General features: G+C 39.3%; 1 protein-coding gene and 1 non-coding gene across 2 annotated transcripts in view; one reads left to right on the top strand and one right to left on the bottom strand.

Annotated features, from left to right (window-relative positions):
• Nucleotides 1–42: 42 nt before the first annotated feature.
• LOC127208111 (U6 spliceosomal RNA) lies at nt 43–149 on the top strand. Its single transcript, XR_007833063.1, has one exon. It is a non-coding gene; the product is annotated as a U6 spliceosomal RNA (small nuclear RNA).
• Nucleotides 150–5,898: 5,749 nt separating this feature from the next.
• Nucleotides 5,899–20,399, bottom strand: part of Zbtb10 (zinc finger and BTB domain containing 10) — a 33,424-nt gene continuing 18,923 nt past the window's right edge. Inside the window, exons 3-6 of the mRNA XM_051158312.1 lie at nt 14,249–14,347; nt 10,106–10,282; nt 9,738–9,910; nt 5,899–9,485 (exon numbers count right to left, since the gene is read on the bottom strand). Coding sequence (XP_051014269.1) covers nt 9,180–9,485; nt 9,738–9,910; nt 10,106–10,282; nt 14,249–14,347 — 755 coding nt within the window. The 3' untranslated portion in view covers nt 5,899–9,179. The remainder of the gene's footprint in view (nt 9,486–9,737; nt 9,911–10,105; nt 10,283–14,248; nt 14,348–20,399) is intronic.

Genomic DNA, 20,399 nt, shown 5'->3' on the forward strand with positions numbered 1-20,399 from the left:
GGTGTCACCTGAGTGTTTATGAGCTCTTAAGAGCAAAGACAAGTGCTCGCTTCGGCAGCACATATACTAAAATTGGAACAATACAGAGAGGATTAGCATGGCCCCTGTGCAAGGATGACACGCAAATTCGTGAAACGTTCCATATTTTTTTTTTTTTTAAAAGAGAAAGAAGAAAGAAAGAAAAACGAGCTAAGTTAGGGAGAAGCCAGAGATTAACCACTGTGGTCATTGAATCTGAAAAAGCCCACAGCAGGAAAGACTAGCAGACAGGTCCAACTTTTGTATTCAGACTCACTGGCTTCAAACTCAAGTTCCTGAACGAGCCCCTGAAGCACCTGGGATTACAGGTGTGCACCACTGCGCCAAGATGGGCCTGCCAATTCTACGGGGTCAAACAAAGGAGTGCTGACGAATGTAATCATTAGTGACGCTCAATAATGCAGAATGGATGGATAGGCTTGGCAATTGTCATCTAGAAGCTTCTTCAAGGATAATGTCACTTAACAAGTGACACCAGAATCTAGTTTGTGATGCTCTGAGCAATGTATGATACCCAGATGGCAACCTCCACCATGGCTCAGTGGTTGTGTTCCCAGCAGAACTTCCCCATGCCTTTGCTGACTACATTTGACACTCCTGGGAGAGGTCTCATTAGATGGAAGAGCAACAGAACTTTTCTTTTTTTTTCTTAAAGGTACATTGGTGTTTTGTCTGTCTGTCTGTCTGTGTGTCAGACCCCCTGGAACAGGAGTTAGGGTTGTGAGCTGCCATGTGGGTGCTGGGAATTGAACCTGGGTCCTGCGGAAGAGTAGCCAGTACTGGTTTTTCAGATTCTGTAATCTTTTATCCCTTTAAATTTAGGGGTTATGACTATAGCCCTAAAGGTTTTATTAAAAAGTTCTATTGCCGAGGCTGGAGAGATGGCTCAGCAGTTAAGAGTACTGGCTAGCTAGTACTCTTAGGGTAGTTCGGATCCCTAATATCCACGTAAAGGCCTTAGGTGCACAGGCACCCCCAGCACTGGGGAGGTCAAGACAGGTTTCTGGAGCTTGTGCTGGCCAGCAGCATAGCCTACTTTAGCAAGAGACCCTGTCTCAAGCAACAGAGGAAAGCACTTCCGGTTTCTACTCCTACACAAGCACGTGCGCCTTTTTAGCCAGGTGTGTTGGTTCACACTTGTAATTCTAGCATTCAGGAGGCTGGGGCAGAAGGATTGCTAACTACACAGGGAGTTCCAGGCCAGCCTGTGCTAAAGTCCCTGTGCTTTTAGGACCCCATCCTAATTATCTATTAGATACGATGTGACAAGACCTTCTATATTAGAAAGGTCCCTGGTTTTAATCAGCAAGTAAAAGTCTCAGTGAACTTTTTTAACTCAATGTATTTGTGATTTTTCTCTTCGGAACCATGGGATTCCTAGTAAGCTGTCACAGCTTCGTCCATGCTTGTCAGCTGAGGCAGTGCCACCCTTTGCCTCCGCCGACTTCCAGTTCTAGGAAGGAAGGAATTCATTGGTATTAAGAATGTATGGCATTCTTCAATGTACGGAATACCTATCGACCTGATGCTTAGGCTGGTCAGCATTAGAACAAATCTAAGCAGCTGACTCACTGTTTAAGGTTGTGTCTGCCCTGCTAGTTGGAGTTGTCTTATGGACACATTTATCTGTTTCTTTAAAATAAGCCTTCCAGTTCCTATACAGATCAGAATCCCGACTAAAAGGCAAAATACCTACTTACATACAGGCACACACTGATGATTAGAATTAAATATTTGATACCAAGAGGCACAACAGCACAAAGTGAGTATGGTGGTGCCCACCTACAATCCTAGCACTATGGAGGGTCACCATGAATCCCAGGCCAGCCTGAGCACCCTACTCGCAGCAGCTACAAAGCAAGGCCCTGTCTCAAAAGCAGGGTCCCAACAGTGCTGGGAGTTGACTCAGTGGGCAAAGGTCTTTTTGAACCCCTGGAACCCACATAAAAGCAGGCAAAGAACTGACTCCATTTCCTAACTTGCATATGGACTGCAGCATCATTCGTGCCCATACATACACAATTAAAACCACCAGAACAAACTGACAGGAATACAAAGCTCCATGTTAACTTTCACATGTTATAACTCATCGACAGTGTCCAATAGATCTGTTCACAAATATAAAGAAACACTGGTAACTAGAAAACCTGGTCAAATGGTTTTGTAGCAAATGGCTAGTCCTGTTAAGCATTCTAAATGTTGAAGGATGCTGCATGTGAACATACAAAGCACAGCTGTTTACTGAGGGTCATTTGGTCCTTTACCTTGAAGCATGGTCCTCCATGACCTATACTTGTTAGGAAAAGGGATGGGCTAAGGCTCAAGCCATCACCACTGGCAACATGTCCAAAGGAAACAAGTTTGACACAAATACCAAAATGTGGTGTCAAAAGTCCTGGGCCCTAAAGTTGTCTTTGATATCACTGCAATAAACTCTGTTCCCTTTCAACTTGGTTCTCATACTGTTCTCTCAGCAACTGCTGTGATGTGTGCCAAGAAATCAGTCTTCTGTCCCTAAGATCAGACATGGAATTACACGTGGAAAATATTTATTACCAACTCCAGGCCATATTGTGAAGAAGCTGAACTATGTCTCGTTGGTAGGAAACTCTATGGTAAGAAGACATCAGGCTGTTGGGAGCCAATGTGACCTTGAGATGGGTGTTGCCATGTCACACACGAGTGACCCTTCACCTGAGTACTGGGTTAGAGATTTATGTCTTCTACCACCACCAGCTTCCAGCCTAATATTTTTGCTTTCAATTTCATCCAGTTCATTTTAGCAACTCTAGGACTTATTAACATTAGAATGGGAAACATGCTAAAGACTAAACTCTTAAAGGATTCTGCCAGGTGCCGCAGTGGCATGTGCTGCTGGCGATTCCCTTCTCCATCGCATGAAACACCTTTTAAAAGTCTTTTAAAGGGAGAGGCAGGCAGATCTGGGAGTTCGAGACCAGCCTGGTCTACAAAGTGAGGTCAGGACAGCCAAGGCTACACAGAGAAGCCTTGTCTCAAAGAAAACTTGTCCCTATAGTCTTGGATGTCCTGGAACCTACTATTTAGACCAGGTACAGAGAGAAGGGTAGTGGTGGCCCATGCCTTTAATCCCAGCACTCGGCAGGCAGAGTCTCTGTGAGTTCGAGGCCAGCCTGGTCTACAAAGTAAGTCCAGCACAGCCAAGACTACACAGAGAAGCCCTGTCGGGGGTGGGGGTGGGGGGAGAGAAACAGAGATCAACCTCACAGAGATCTTCCTGTTTCTGTTTCTAGGAGTGCTGGGGTTAAGAGACACCATTCCAGGCTCAGTTCTAAAATCATTTAGTCATAAACCCAATAATTTTCTTTGCCAGCTCCCAAACCCTGGTCTATGACAATGCTTTATCATGACAATTAGACAGCACTTTTTCCCATAAGGCTAAACTTGACTTCTAAATTGCCTGTTAGTGTCAAAATGAGCTTCTTTAAATCTTTGCACATGCATAGGACAAAATTTTATTTTATTTCATGTACTAAACAAGGAAATAAGTAGTTGGAAACTGTGATGGTCTCAGTTCTTTAAAAAGTGACAAGAATCACTGAAACAAAAATATTTGGCACCCAGGCATGGTGGCAGCATTAGGGAGGCAGAGGCAGGCACATCTCCGAGTTCAAGGCCAGCCTGGTCTACAGAGCCAGTCCAGAACAGCCAAGGCTACTAAAAACAAAAACAAAAAAAACCAAACCCTGTCTCAAAAATAAAAACAAACAAAAAAACCAAAACCCACCACCACCACCAAAAAATGGCTAATGCTGCTTTAGCCAAGATGACTGTCAACTAATCTTTTATGCATCTAAAACATAACAGTGGTGGTATCTCTCCACTGGCAAGCAGCCCCATCTCAACTTTGGAAAACTCGAAACTGCCTTTTTATTAAGTGTTCCTAATCACTCCCTCTGGAAGCCACACAGAACATGTCTTCATTGTATATCTGACAGTTCACTATGACATGTGCTCCGTGCCCCCATCACCACCAAGCCCACCTTCCTTTGTCCAGCAACCTAAAAATCCATTTCCCTAGTAAATTGGACCTATCTGGCTGTTTGAGTTCCTCTGTTCTATTACTAACTCAAAACATTGGGTGTAGCAGGTGGCATTAATAATCCTGGCATTCAGAGGCTGGGACACAAGGATCTTTTTCCTTTTTTTGTTTGAGGTTTGTAGTCTGTGCTACACAGCAAGGTCCACCTACCAAGAAGGAAACGAGGCAACTTAAACTGCTGTCTGTGCTCTCCATATAAATAAATTTTCAAAGACTTGAAATTTGTAATCTTATATATTTACTTGTAATCCATTTGTCTAATATACAGTACACAATGGGATAATGTTTCGCCTTTGATTTTCAACCCCATTTCCAAGAGAATTCACAAATGTGACTTACAGGGAACTCTTGGATGTCTTCAATAAACGCACACCACTGCTATCTACTAATGAGAGGAGCAAGGAGAGCTGGGAGGTGGCATTACTTATGCACTTCCATATTTAAAAAAAAAGACAAAAACCTCATCAGACTTGACAATTCCAACTTGTAAATTGATAGTACAGAGGTATTTGAACGCCCAAGTTTACAAAGGTGTTTTCCCCCTTACCCAGAGTCTAAGCTAGCACACCTGCAAATAAATCACAATTAAATATTAATAAAATTCACAAAGCCAGAAGCAGTTTAGTGCTCACAAGTTTGTATTTTAAGTTTGATAAAGACTCTCGTGTATTTTCTAAATACACAGATAACAGGTTTTGGAGGGTTACATACATGTCTCAGGACACTTATATTAGGTAGGTAAATTACAGCTTTAAAAAAAAAAATTGGTCTTTGTAAAAGATCTTCCCAGAGAGCTTTTACAAACAGCAGGCAGAAGTATTCTGTTTACAGTGTTTAAGATGCTGGTTCTCCCATACCATAATGGCCCCAATCATCCCTTTCTTAAACCCCCAATTTTTTTCTCAATCCGTTAAGTGTATTCCAAATTTAGTGCCCAATGTCCTAAAATTCTGGGCTAGAAAACATCTTTGAAAATGTGCTTATCCCTAACGTGTTTTAAACTACCTTGTTCAACTTCACTTGAAGACTGGGATACAGCAGGGAAGGAAGAAACAAAATAAACATTCCTATTTTTAAATCCTAAATTGGCTAAGAAAACACCTGTTAGTTCTAACTGTGTAGATTTAGGTACCATAGTAAAGCTTAAGGATCCGGGTGACCGAACGGCACAAAAACTGGGGCGTATATCTAGTTCTCCACATTTAAAAAACCACCCTTTTTAAAAGTGAACGTGTCACAGCCCACTAATGGCATCGACTGCAATGAGCTGTGTTTAAGTCGGTGACAGGAACAACGGTACAGAAGAAGTGTGGTGAGATGTTTACTGGGGGCAGAAGGGATACAAAATTCCCTAACTTAGCTGTTTTATAGGGAGAATATAAACTTACAAAAAGAGTTGTTTTGTGAGGCACCAATAGAACCTCCTAAAAAGAGTCGGGGCTTCAGAACCAGACCTGATCAAACCCAGCTCTAGAAAGCTGTGGGAATTAGGCAAGTGTCTGAGTTTTTCTGAGCCTTTTATTTGTAAAATAGAATAGCACCTACCTTATAGAGGTTAGAAAAAATAAGGCAGACAACACAGAAGTGTGCAAATACCAAAAAGTGGGAGTCATAAAGCAGAGGAATGACTGGACCTTATATGCTATGTTCAGAGAATGCTCAAACTACAGAGCGGATGGTTCTAAGTTCTTAGGGCTTCCTGGCATGACATCCCACCACATCCCTCCGTCCTCAGACGCTTTGCAAGTCACGGTTCCTTATTTCTCCGATTTTTCCCTTCCTACCAGTTCTTCCTTTTTCCTTTTGGTTCAAATCACCAACTAATAGACACTATGTACTTAGAGGGCTTGAGTATTCTATGAACTAATAATGCATTAACTCACTCTTCATTAGGATAGCTCAATGTAAGCCACATAATGTTTTTTTGCCCAATTCAAGGCTACTGGTTATTGTCCAGTTTCCTCTTCCAATATTGCACCCCACAAGCTCTTGATCACTGGGGTGTCAAATTTTAGCAATTTGTCTGGAGAGGGAGAGAGAGAGACAGATAGACAAGAACCATGACAAATGAGGGACCATAGGGAGGTTAACTGTGTGGGAGAAGTAATGTGATTTGAATTTATGACAAAGGATTACCACTGTGTAATATGAAAGTGTATGCTCTTCCCCTTCATTAAAATTAAAAACTCTAAAAATATTTTATTTAAAATATAAATTACAAAAAAACTTCACCAAATGTACAACATAACTCTGCCAGACTTCCAGACAAAATTATGAATATTCAATCCATTACCTTTCTGAGACCAATCAAAAGTACTTAAGAGATTTATCAACTTCCTGAAGTTGTTTTGTCAGAAAAAGAATATACTTAAAAAAATAGAAACGTCCAGTAGTATACCTTAGTACTAAACTATTTTTTAAAAAGATCTAGAAGGGAAAAGGCAATCCCTCAAGACCATGAAACAAAATAACTTAGGCAGTCAGTAAGTAGAAAAACCTGTCAATTCTGTTTCTGGTAAAGTGTTTACTTCAAAGAAACTTTTATATAGGCTGAGGCAAATATATATTCAAGAGTATAAACATTTTTCCTTTGGATTACCTAAAAACAAACTTTTAAAAGTATATTTCAGATGACTAAAAATATAGCCAAATCTGTCACAACACGACATAAAAGGCAATGGACAATTATAGAATAGAGTATTTTAAATTAACAGTAACAAGTCATCTACATCAAACCTGTTTCCAACTAAAACCAAACAAAAGCACAACAAATCCTGTAGTGTACCAAATGTGTATTTCAATTTACTGTATGCAATCTAACAAAAATTTGGTCATAATTTACCAGATATACATAAATGATTTAAGTAATAAAAGAAATTCTGTTTCAAGATAAGGTCATATTTTTGAGTAAAATAAAGTACATTAAGAATGTAAAGCCAAGTCCAGTTTCTATGCAATAAGTGAACTACTGTCTAATAAAGCAGATTTCGGTGATTTTTTAAATATATATATTTGCTCTTTAATATATATTTATATATAGACAGATCTACCAATTGTAAACTATGGTTTAAAGGAAGGGGATAAATGGGATGAAAGAAATCTTTATGCTATACTTACATATTCACAAAGCAGAACATTTTACATTTAAAATACTCTGTCCTTCATTATATCTCTGCCCAGCTGTGTCTACTTTGGACTTTATTAGGATTACATTTTACTCATTTGTTTCAAACACAGAGAATAAGTTGCATTCTTCATTTCAAACAAAAATCAAAACAAAACTACTCTTCTGCCAGCCTCCAGGTATGCAGAGACCACCATACAGCTTAGAGGGCCAGGGGTGCATCTCACCAGGCGTCACTAATATTTCATCTCTGATTTATCCACACAGAAAGCCGCTGTCCAAATCAAACCATTATTCTACTGAAATTGGAGGCAATGATGAAGCTTGTCTCTTTAAAAGAAAATCAACTTTTCAACTTTGACCAGATGGAGCACCAAAATATTTTATCTGTCAAAGCTGCTCTGTTGGTTTCTTCCACACAACTGGCATAATTTAGTTACTTGATATAAAATAGGAAAATATACTCAATTTGTATTTAAAAGAAAGTTGAAAATATGATGTCTCTCAATCTTATATAATATATAATATGCTCCTGATATATGTTTACATGTTAGCCTGTTAAAGGCTGGTGAGAGTTCCACTATCCGCTAATTCATCTGTCACCAAGCTAAATAAACCTAACAGTTTCAATTACACGAATCGCTCTTTAACTCCTGAAGAATTTAGGTAATGGAACAATAAATGGCTCTCAACATTTTATTTGTAATATTTTTGCAGATTGTTGAATCATGGTGACTATAAAGATTTCATCATGGTGTGGTGACTTTAAGCAATGGAAAAATAAATTATCAGCCACAATCTAAAAACACTCATCCCGGTAAGTATGAAACAAAAGAGAATGCACATTTTGTGTTAATTTTAATGATAAAAAAGGGCACAGGAGAAAAACCTGATATTTCACTTATATTGCATAACAAGCTAAACCAAACTGGACATGGAGGATAAATTATAAAACAAATCATTTTACTTATTTTTCTATGACTTTTCTTCAATTATACTTCTGTGTTTCAAATAAGGCTGAGGTATAGTACACTGGCAAAAAAATATAAGAGGCAAACAAGAATAGTGCCAAAGTAACAGATACCCAAAACCAAAAACCATGACAGAAAACATCATATAGTAACCATTTATCTGATTAGAGCAGCAGGAGAAAGGTACTTCTAAGTCATAATCATTTTAGTGGTATTTTTCAGCTTCACCACGGTAACTTGTAACGTCATTCTTCATTTGTGAAGTAGTAAAATTCATGTCAAAAAAGGAAGGGAGGATAGGGGAGTCAGTTAGTTCATTCCAATAAATTACCTCTCCAGTTCTTATAAACATGCCTATCAGCACAAAATTAAGAAATAATATCTAAGACTAGAAGAGACTTGGTTTAAGTTATGAAGTAAATAAGATGAAAAAATACAAGAAAATAGAACCAATGGGGTTGAAAAGGCCCCTCACTGAAAAATCTGTATTAAAAAAAATAAAATTAATAAAATAAAAATAGGAACAAAACTCTACTAGTACAAACTAGCCTGAGTGGTTTGATTGACAGAGTAACTGGGTCAACTGTCACTTTACTTCCATAAATGGACTTTCTTCATTCATGTTAAAGTGGCACATGAATGTAAGCTCTATAAAGGACAAGTACTATATTTTCATAGAACCCAAGTAGTTAACTGTATATCCTATAAATAAAAAATAGTTTACTTTGATAACTGACTGAATATGTGGGGACTCTGTATATCCAACCACATGGTTGTCTGCTGTACAGTCCTGTGCAAATATAAATTTTTTTTTGCTATAAGGCTTTAAACCCTACAGTTTTTCACAGCAATGTAACTACCATCCAGCATGTACCATATTTTGCAAGCCTTCAAGTCCAACAATCCAAATTGTCGATTCATAGTATGTCCAAATGCAGCATTCTTGAGGAATATATTAGGTCAGTTAATCATCCAGAGACATATAAACATCTCTTGATTCGTCCCATCGAGACGCGTCGTTCTGGTCGTCTCCATTCTCAGCCAGCTCTTCCTCGGGCTCTCCTCCTTCATTCTCCTCATACTCTTCATCTCGAGGGAACTCTGTGTCCTGTCCCTGGTCTACACTTTCTTGCCCTCCTGGCTGTGACTTATCTGCACAGTCCATACACACTCCATAGCGCCGAGATCCATGTCTTATTCCAACACTGGCTGCTAACATGAAGATCTTCTTACACACCATGCACTTGTATTTTTTATCCTTTTTATGCACCTAATTGAAGGGGGAAAATTCAACATAAGGATAGTACAGATATAGACTGTATTTGAGCCATTCAAATTAAGCCATACATTTAGTAATGGACAGATAATTATTATATTTCTAGATGAAGTAAAACATCAGCTCAAAAATAATTCTGTTTAAAGCAACTTATTATCCTTCCTCAAGTTTGCAGGTAAAATGTTTGAGACATCACTGGCATAAAAACACTTAGCTCCATGGTCAGCTGGGTGTGGAGTCACTTACCAGGGAATGTCTTTTTACATGTTCTCTCCTAGTAAACAGCTTTCCACAAATGTCACAGCTAAATGATCTTACTCCAGTATGAATGAGCAAGTGCCTTTTTAGTGTTCGTCTGTATTTGGCTACATAGCTACAATGAGGGCATTTTAACTTGTTCATGATTAGAGATGAATCACCTTAAAGAGGAAAAAAAAAAGTACTGATAAATATAAGTACATTATTAATCAGAAGCCTTCTATCAATGCTATGTCCGGCCATAAAAATAGCAACTGTTAACAAAACTACTACTTATTTTTAAAAACTACGAATACAGAGTATTTTAAACATTAAAATTTTAGAATTTTGAATTTGTTTAGTTGACCAGTACTTGCCATTTTCCCACGTTTCTTGTTTGGGCCAAGATTCTGGCAATAATCCATACTTGAAATCACTTGAAGCACCTGGTAGCAGTCCGTATTTGAAGTCATTTGAAGCACTTGGTAGCAGCCCATACTTGAAATCACTTGAAGTGCCAGGCATCAAACCATACTTGAAATCATGTGATGCTCCTAGTACAATTGAAAAGTGATCTTGAGGTAGTGGTTGGGTAAAAGTCTATTATCTCTTAACCAGAGCCCAAGAAGATGAACTACAATCATAGCAGTGACGTCTATCTTAATATAAACTAAATACAGCGGCATGTACGGCTGCTACCTGTGCTCCCAGTACTTGGGAGGGAGACAAGCAGAGGAACTCAGCGTCAACCTAGGATACACTGTAAATTAGGAGCCACCTGTAGCCACAAAGACAGCCCTGTCAACTACCCAACTGCCTCCCACCTTGTCTTCCCTACAAAACCTAAACAAAACAATGTCTTGGGCCTCCAAAAGTGTGGGCTTAATAACTAAAAACCACAGAACAACAACAGAAACCTAGTTTATAGTGACAGAAACAGTCAGGAATCATCTCTTTCTTGATTTTAAGTCCATTTTAAATTTATATATAATGTATTGGGTCAAAGAATCTTCAGTTTTTGGCTCTAGATCCAATCAACCATCAATTCTAGCATGTGGGTTCTTTCTCAGTGGCTGTCAACTTATTTCCCAGTTCCCACCCACAGCAATTGCATCCCCCCTTTAAGACATGGTCTCATTCAGTCCAGGCTGGCTTCGAACTTGCTGTATAGCTGAGAATGACCTTCAACTTGGGACCCTCTTGCCCCCACCTCCCAACTACACCACCATACCTGCCATATTTTTTTTCAGACAATAAAATCACAATGGGGGGTGGGGGGTGGCTGAGGCAACGGTGATACAAAGCCAGACTAGGTTAGAATAAGAGCCTGTTTCAAAAATAAGACCAAATGCAAAACAAACTAATTCAGACCCTGTCCGGCTGCAAAAATCAAGGATCATTCACACTTCAATGGTGAGTAGGCTCCCATTGCACGGCACTTTTAACTTGGACTTGTCTACATTGCTTTCTAGTATAGGTATGCGCAGAGCTCGTTCATGTAGTAATAAAGGCAGGACATCTCCAATCTAAAAAGCCATACTCTCAAATGCTTGCATGTTGGTGCTCAAAACCTTCCAGCCTCAAGTTTTTCCTTTTTTCCTTCTGTGTAGCCTTGGCTGTCCTGGAATTCACTCTGTAACCCAAGGCAGCCTGCCTCTATCTTTCAAGTTTTTAGATGAGAAATGTCAACCTCTATTACTCCTTCTATTAGTAAAGGCCCCACAAAATATTCCAAAATCTGAAAGACTCCAACTTTTCAATAGCATCTAGTCCCAAAGCACTTCTGAGAAAGGGTACAGCTGTAAAAAACTTTTCTTCCTATAAACCGCTGGATTTCATTTTTAAAAAAACTAAGATTTTCCTTGATGAAAGAATATACAAGGAGCCAGGCGTGGTGGTGCACGCCTTTAACCCCAGCACTTGGGAGGCAGAGGCAGGCAGATCTCTGTGAGTTTGAGACCAGCCTGGTCTACAAAGTGAGCCCATGATAGCCAAGGCTACACAGAGAAACCCTATCTCGAACTAGTTTTCAAAATAAGAAAGTGAAAATATTTCCAAACATGTGAAAAGGGGGCAGGGATGAGGGTGGCAACCTGCGTCAAGTCAACCAACCTATCAATGTCCACTTCACATTTCTAAATGGAGTTGGGGTTTTAGGATTCATATTTTTTAAGGAACTGTATAAAAATTAAGTTACTCTATAGGACCGCAAGATCTGTACTTCTAATTTAGGATATTTTCACTTGTTCAAAATTATTTCAAAATCTGACCTCAGAAGTCATTTAAATCTGCTAATATATTCAATAAATAGTACTCTCTACATAATGTAGACTAAATACATTTAAAATAATTAATAAACCAACAATACAAGATTTAAAGTTAAGATTAAGAAAAAACTTCAAACTCCATGCCCCTCTGCATACACCGCTCACAGTACTAGTCAAGAAACGCAAGCAGCCAGTGAGAAGGCTCCGTAGGTCAAAGTGCTTGCTGCCAAGCCTGATCGTCTGCCTGGGGTCCCTGGGACCCACAGGGTGGAAACGGCAACTCCCATGTGGGGTTTTCTAATCTCACTGCCAGAGCATGTACATATAAAATAAAACTTAGTATAAATAAAATAAAGTGTATTATAAAATATATAAATACAAAAAATAATGCAGTATAAATAAGTTTTTTAAAACAAACCTTCACCCCAAATTTCATAGATGTCCTCTGACTAAATTTAAAGGTGGACTCTTAAAAATTAAATAACATGGCTCATTCTCTACAGAAAGCTGTTTGTTTATGTATATTATTTTACAGTTTTATTCTTGGATCAAAAAGTGGTTCTATTAAATACCCTTAAGACAGTAGTAAAAAAAAAAAAAAAACCCACAGGCATGTATGTATGCTGGGCACAGTAGCACAGGCCTTTAGTTCCAGCACTTGGGAGAGATAGGCACATCGCTGTGAGCTCCAGGGCATCCAGGGCTACATACACAGTATGACTCTGAGCAAAACAAAACAAAACCGGCCCAGCTGTACCTCAGAAGCACAGGGCTTGGCTGGCATATTCCAGGCCCTAGGTTTGATTTCCAGCACCCAAAGGGAGCAGCAAGAGCCACTAACAGTTTTGTACAAGGAGTGCTGTTCTTCCATCATCAATTTCAAACATAGCTTCACTTACAAAAAGATGAGCAGCTACATCCTTTTACCTTTAAATGTTAATTTTGCCACAATTTCCCATTTTATACACTACTGTAACCTGTACCTTTTGCTTTATGTCTAAATGCAGTTTACATGTATGTGTGTATATATATATGCATAAATGTGTGTATACATTCTAGAACATTCTCCTACGAAACTGTAATACACACATTTAAAATTGAATAATATTCCGTATTTCTAACCGTTCACAAAATCAAGACCCATAGTGCGCTGAGTTCCATCTTTTATCTAGTGGTTCCCTTGTGTTTGTCTTTCCAGCCATTAGGGCTTGGACTGGACTGCCTGATGCAATTCTGAATTTTCTCCTCACAGATTAATTCCAATAAAATAAAACACTACGTAAGTAATGCTGTGTGCTAACAAGTGCATCACATCAATGGGTTCACTTCGTTTTACGAAGTTGTTATCAATGATAGTAATCCTAAACAGTGGTTCTATTAATGCTCCTCAGATCTCTGGAGTATATAGATACTCTTCCTTCTTGGGAAGACAGGTATGCACAAACACAAAATGTAGTAATAATAAAAAAGATATTTATGGATAATTATTATTTATAAGGGTTAAAAAATAAGTTCCTGGGCCTGGTATGGTTGCACACACCTGTAATTCCAGCTTGGAGAGGCAGAGGTGGGCATTATCTCTGTGAGTTCTAAGCCAACCTGGTCTACAAAGTGAGTCCAGGACAGCCAAGGCTACACAGAGAAACCCTGTCTCAGAAACCAAGCCAAACCAAAGCAAAACAACAACAAAAGGCTTCTGTCCAACTCTATCAACCTATTCTTGACACTTTAGTAAAGGAATATTTTTTCTTTTTTATTCAATTTTATTTAAATAGAGCCATGTGATTTTTGCCTTCATAGCCAAAGTTTCCCCAAAGTATAACTGAATGATTTGAATATTACTATTTAAGACTACATTTATTTTTATGTTTTTAATTGTGTATATATGCATGACATGAATGCAGGTGCTTCTAAAGGCCAACTATTACCAACTACTGTGATAATTAGCCTTTCTATTTCATCAATATGCTGGCAGGAATCTATAAGCTGCATTAAACCACCAACACTTAAAAGTATAAAATACCAATTTTAGGTCCCCTCAAACAGGACCAAAAATTTCAATTTATATTTCCCAAGTTTCTAAAACATCACTACCTTAGCTAACCTCAGAATGGTCAATAATAGGAAGCATTTACACACAACTAGCCAGGAATCTACAGCAGACACCAGTGAACACATACACTAGCACTCCACAATCTTCAGAACCTCTCAGATGCATCTTGACCCCCCCCAAAAAAATCTTGCTGTACCTACCAGCATCCCCTGCATCTTGAACACTGCAGGCTTCGGCCAATAAGCTTGCATTCATGGTCCTATCTCCATCAGGCCCTGAGAGTAGTGCACCATCCAAATCTGAAAATGACACAGTAAGTTTATTTGCAAACCGCACTTTCTTCCTGGTTGATCTTAATGTATGATGCAGGCCAAACTAGAGGCCTTCCACCATTAGGTATCCGCCACAGGCTGCACACTTTATATAAGCCACAGGCAAAACTCCATCAGTACAAACAAATCTAAACTCCAGGTGAAGCAAGGACCATGACATGGCCTATTCATCTTTGGTCTTCCTGCTGCCTAAAATGAATGCCCTCCAACTATTTGCTAAATTAATGTAATACTGTATGTGTCCAACGCGTGGGAAGAGTATGAGCTTGCAGACTCAGTTCTCTCCTACTACGGGTGCCGTGTTGTGTAACAGACTTTTACAAGTCATCTCACCAGCCCTGGTATTTCTAACGTGGTGTTAATTGTGAAAACTGTGCTAATATGTGAAAACGCCTTTGATTAAATGTTTATTTTAAATGTTTTGTGTGAGGTTGAGGATTGAAGCCAAGGCCCTGAACATCTAAGCATTCTTGGTAAGCCACCCTCTTTAAAACAGCATCGCATGAGATAGACAAATATACCTAAAACAATGAAGACTTTACTTTTGTGTATGAATGTTTTGCCAGAATGTATGTGTGTGCACATGCACATGCCTGCTTGATCTTCTAACTGGAGTTATGAATGGTTACGAGCTACTTACTATGTGGGGTGCTGAGAATCAAACCTGGGAACTCTGTGGGAACAGCCAGTGCTCTTAACCACTGAGATATCTTTTTAGCACATTAAAACAGTTTCAACAACAAAAACATGTACAACTGAGTAGGAATGGGCCTTAAAGAACCAAGGTGCCAGGGTAGGACAACATTTGGAAGGTTGACAGGGCAAGTGGAAAGCACTGTCTGTAAAGCCATTCTTTACATACAGGTGGTGCACACACCTGTAATCCCAGCACTCAGGAGGCAGAGGCAGGTGGACCTCTGTGGGTTCGAGGCCAGCCTGGTCTACAAAGCCAAGTCCAGGACAGCCAAGGCTACACAGAGAATCCCTGTCATTGGGGTGGGGGGGGGGGTGGGGGAAATGACCTGTGTTGGAGATAAACGGATGGGAAAATGTTTTAAGAAATTTGACTGTACAATGGAAGTGAGAAACAGAAGAATTATTTTAAGGTAGTAAAAGTGAACATCTTTAAAAGGTGCCAGAAGTCGTCTGAAGATGTTGAGAATGTTGAACAAATATGAACAGAGAGAAATTATATTTAAGATTCCAGGACTTCGGGCCTGCATGCATGAATATTCAAGATAAGAGTGCTGTGTGTGCTGGGCTTGTGTCAGTGATCTCAACACTAGGGAAAAGGAACACAGGACAATGATCTGAGTCTGTGCAAACTGAGGACACAAGTCAAAATCTAGAGTGTGTCCACGATCCTGTGACACTGTAGTGTTTGGGCACAGAGATATCACTACTGTGGCTAGAAAGTGTTAACTCAGCAAAGCAAGGACATGGTTTTGATCTCCAGAACCCAGGTTTAAGAACTTAAAAACAAAACAACAACAACCCAAGCACTTACAACCAGTGCTGAGAAAGTAGAGACTGACCCAGATAAGTGAGATGAGTCGTAAAAAGAGATGAAAATGGTAGATGTGCACACCTGTCTACATACATAGATATTCAAAACAAGAGGGATGGCTCAGTGGTTAACACTGACTGCTCTTCCAGAGGACCTGGATTCACTTCCAGGCACCCACATCTTTAAATGTCCGTGCTTGTCCAGCTTCCAGGGACACCTCCAGCAAAGAGCATAACAGACAGAAAGGCATGCAGGCAAAAGCACTCAATGCAGAATTTTAAAGAAAGATAAATTTAAGTCATTCTGGTCTTCTTTCTAATATATACTGCTGTCAGAAAGCAAATATTCGTATTACATAAGCTTTCAAGGGGTTGGGTGATGGCCCAGTGACAGATGCAAAGGCCCCCAGTTCATGCCTAGCACTGCCAGACCAAACCAAACCAAACCAAACACTACACCTCTTCTCCAAACTTAAGAGGTCCACATTAATAGGGTTCAGATAATATAATACACGCAGCAGCCAGGCATAGTGGCACACGCCTTTAATCCCAGCACTGGGGAGGCAGAGGCAGGTGGATCTCTGTGAGTTCGAGGCAGAGTGAGTCCAGACCAACCAAGGCTACACAGAGAAAACCTGTCTGGTGGGGGAGGAGACCCAGAAAAAAAAAATGCACACAGCACACAATGGAGTGACTCACACAAGGCTCCTTCAGCGTCCATGATCATCTAGCCTCACTTCTGTTCCCTGACATGTCTAACTTACAGAGAATAAGCCCTAGGCAGCCAAATAAGGCAAAAAGGAAAGGAAATCAGCATTAAGAGCAGTAAAATGTATGTGGCAAAGACCTATAGCCCACCCAAGCTTGCACTTAGGAGGCAGAGGCATCAGTTCAAAGCCAGCCTCAACTGCCAAGACAGTACCCCAAAATAAAAATACACAAGGGGGGGGGATCTCAAAACCAAAATTCATGAAGAAGGAAAAGAAAAAAGGTGGCAGGCAATTTTTATAGTTACCATCTCTTTAAAAGTATTTAAATTTTTGTGCTTAATAAGACTCTACGGCCCAATTTAAGTAAGCAGTAAGCCTTGCTTCTAATGAAAGTGATTTTTAAAAAACCAGCTTGGCTCATTTTTCACAAAAAACTCCAAAGGGTTTTACCTAAACATCTGGAATCAATCCTGCCTAAGTCCATAAATGGAAAATGCACATTAAGTTCAACACCACCCCACTGGGTATAGCCAGTGCAATGGGTACAACACACAGAGCAGAGGTGGTGGCTCAGGTCTACACGCCAGCACTTGGGAAGCTGCAGCAAGAAGAGGCTGTGCTGAGCTACATAACCAGACCCTGCCTCAGCAACAGAAATATCTCTAGGACAAAAGAGAACATTCACATTTAAGAAAAAATACTGAAAATATACAGAGTAACTTTTTATTCCCAAATTTAATTTTCCTTAAAAGTTTGTGTCTTAGCTGGGGCAGTGGCGCACACCTATAATCCCAGCACCCAGGGAGGCGGAGGCAGGGAGGACATCTCTGCGTTCAAGGTCAGCCTAGTCTACAAAGCAAGTCCAGCATAGTCAAGATAAGGCTATCCTGGTGGGGGCGGGGTGAGCAATGCTCAAAGTAATAACGAACAACAATTATCATCACAAATATAAGAAGAGGACAGAAATGCTGGCTAGCTATAACTCTGAAAGTATCCTGTAATTGAATTATTAATTATTTTTAGATACAGGCTTTATTAGGATTCCTTAATGGTATATAGCTTAAGCAGTTTCCTCAAAACTTTTATAAATACCAAATCATATGCAATTTCACTAAAAGGCAAATATACAAATTAAAAATGTGAGGTTAGAGTAAGATGTCTCAGTAAATAAGGAACTTACTGCCAGGTCTGTTGTCCTGAGTTGGTTCTCCAGGACCCATGAGGTCCTCTGATTTCCAAATGCACATGTGGTAACCTTGTATGTGTGCACGTGCACAATAAAAGAAATTGTAATTTAAAAAAGATGGCTCAGAGGTTAAGTGCACTGGCTTTTCTTCCGAAGGTCCTGAGTTTAATTCCCAGCAACCACATTGTGGCTCACAACCATCTATGAGATCTGGTGCCCTCTTCTGGCATGCAGCCACACATGCTGGCAGAATACTGTGTAAATAATAAATAAATTCGGAAGGAAGAAAGGGGTTGTGGTGGCACATGCCAACTACCGAAATGTTTTGAAAACAGAGGCAGGAGCATCACAAATTCAAAGTCTTCTTCCTGAGCTGTATGTGAAGTTCAATGAAAGCCAGGACATATCTTACTAAGACATATATCAAAATTTTAAAAAAATAAGTAAAAAATTAAGGGTTAAGCCAGGCAGTGGTGGTGAATGGCTTTAATCCCAGCTCTCTATGAGTTAGAAGCCAGCCTGGTCTAAGGAACTGGGAGAAGCCCTGCCATGGGTAGGTAGGTGGGTAAATGTGCATGTCACAAACAGATAAATGTATTCCTCAGCAGCAAAGGTCCTGCCTTCCACGAACAGGGCTCTGTTTAAACCCAAATATTGAAAAATAAATTAGTAAGTAAATTTCAAAAAGAAAATCTTTTTTTAGGTTTTTCTAGACAGGGTTTCTCTGTGTAACCATCCTGGCTATCCTGGACTTGCTTTTGTACACCAGGCTGGCCTTAAACTCACAGTGATCCGCCTGCCTCTGCCTCCCAAGTGCTGGGATTAAAGGCCATCACCCCTGGCTTAAAATTCAAATGTTAAAGCAGCAAATCACTTGAGACAAGGATTTGACTTTTTAAAAACATCATTAGAATTTTAACATAATTTTTCCTTTATTTGATTGCCATGTTTTTATTTTATTTTATTTTTTTATTTTATTTTTTCAGTTTTTAATTCTATAAACCCAATGTGAAAAGACAAAAATTTTCTATCTATACACAGGAATCTTCCAGGTTTCCCCTTCAGGTGTTCCTGTGTATAGATATATCACATACATATGATCGAGCCAGTCCAGTAGTAAATCAAACAAGATATGCTTAGGTTAAAGATTCAAAATGCGCCATCTCAATAAAACATACAGAAAATTTTTGAGGCACAACCCCAGCTTTAACATTGTAGTGGGAGTAAAGCACACATTTTCAGAGCTGTAGAAGTCACATTTCCTTTTAAGGTATTCAAATACAAATATGCCCAAGCATTGATTTTTAGATTTCAAAATATTCACTAGCATTTTCAGATGTTTGTAATAGAGCTTTAAATCAATGCAAAAGCATTTATTTTGCTGTTTTTCATTTTTCTTAAAAAGCGAAAATTTAAGTACAAGTTTATTAACACATTTTAAAGTTCAGAACTAAAATTTAAAAAGGGTTTTTAACATGAGACTTGATTTTGAAGTCCATTTTTACTAAGGAAATACTGTTGGGGAGGCCTTCCCTTAATAAACTCCACATCTGTTATATTGGTCAGTGCTTCCCTGCAAAGTTAAAGGCCGGTCATCCACGTGCAACAAAATAGAAGGAAACACAGATTCAAAGGTATGGTTTAAACTCCTAATCTATGTTCAAATTCTACTAAAAAATGGCAGAATAGGGCATTACAGAAGTTAATTTTGGCTCAAAATAAAGGTAACCTCTAATATCAGCCATTGCATCCACAGGCTTAAGGTCAATCTTTGTCAGTATTCAAACAAGCCAAACTATGTAAGACCATCTATCTAGCATTTGGCAGTCAGTACACAGCACTGGAAAACTGTTAAAAATAACTTCAATAGTCTTTCCTAACTTTAAGGGATCATGGTAGATCTTGTGATTTTACTATTTTTATTACTGTCATTTAATTTCATATAACCCTGTAAAGAGCACTGTATTTTAAAGAACAGAGATACCCACAAGCTGAGCTTAATCATAACCATTACAGTCATAAAGTGGGGAGTTGGTTTTCAATGTCTGAGTCTGCGCTGTTATTCCCTCCACTGACCCAACTAAAATCACCTGTAGAACTTCAACAAGAATCCCCAAGAAACCCCAGCTATCCTGATCTGTCATGCTCAAGGTTTCCAATCCGTAGCTAAGATTAAAACCCTTTTTGACAAGAACTAGACAAACTTCACAGGAAACAGTTCCTGTGTACACATGGCCTATATAATCCTTTTACTCATACAAACCACGAAGTATAGCTTTTTGGTCAACACTGCCCGTGCTTATAGTTTGGCCCTCTACATTAAAAGCACAGCTGGGCATGGCATGCACACCTGTAATCCCAGCCCTGGGAAGGCAAAGGATCTTTGAGTTTGAGACCAGCCTGGTCTACATGGGGAGCTGGTCCAGGTCAGGTAAAGCTACATGGTGAGAACCTGTCTAAAAAACAAACAAAAAACCCAAATCAACCTCGTGCTCCATCTCATACTATTACTTTCTGACCATAAGGCACTTTGCTTTTTAAATTTAAATATATATTTAGATTTATTTATTTATACAGTATTCTGCCTGTATGGGCCTATACATCAGAAGACGGTACC

The sequence above is a fragment of the Acomys russatus genome, chromosome 2, assembly GCF_903995435.1.
Source record: "Acomys russatus chromosome 2, mAcoRus1.1, whole genome shotgun sequence".
NCBI lineage: Eukaryota > Metazoa > Chordata > Mammalia > Rodentia > Muridae > Acomys > Acomys russatus.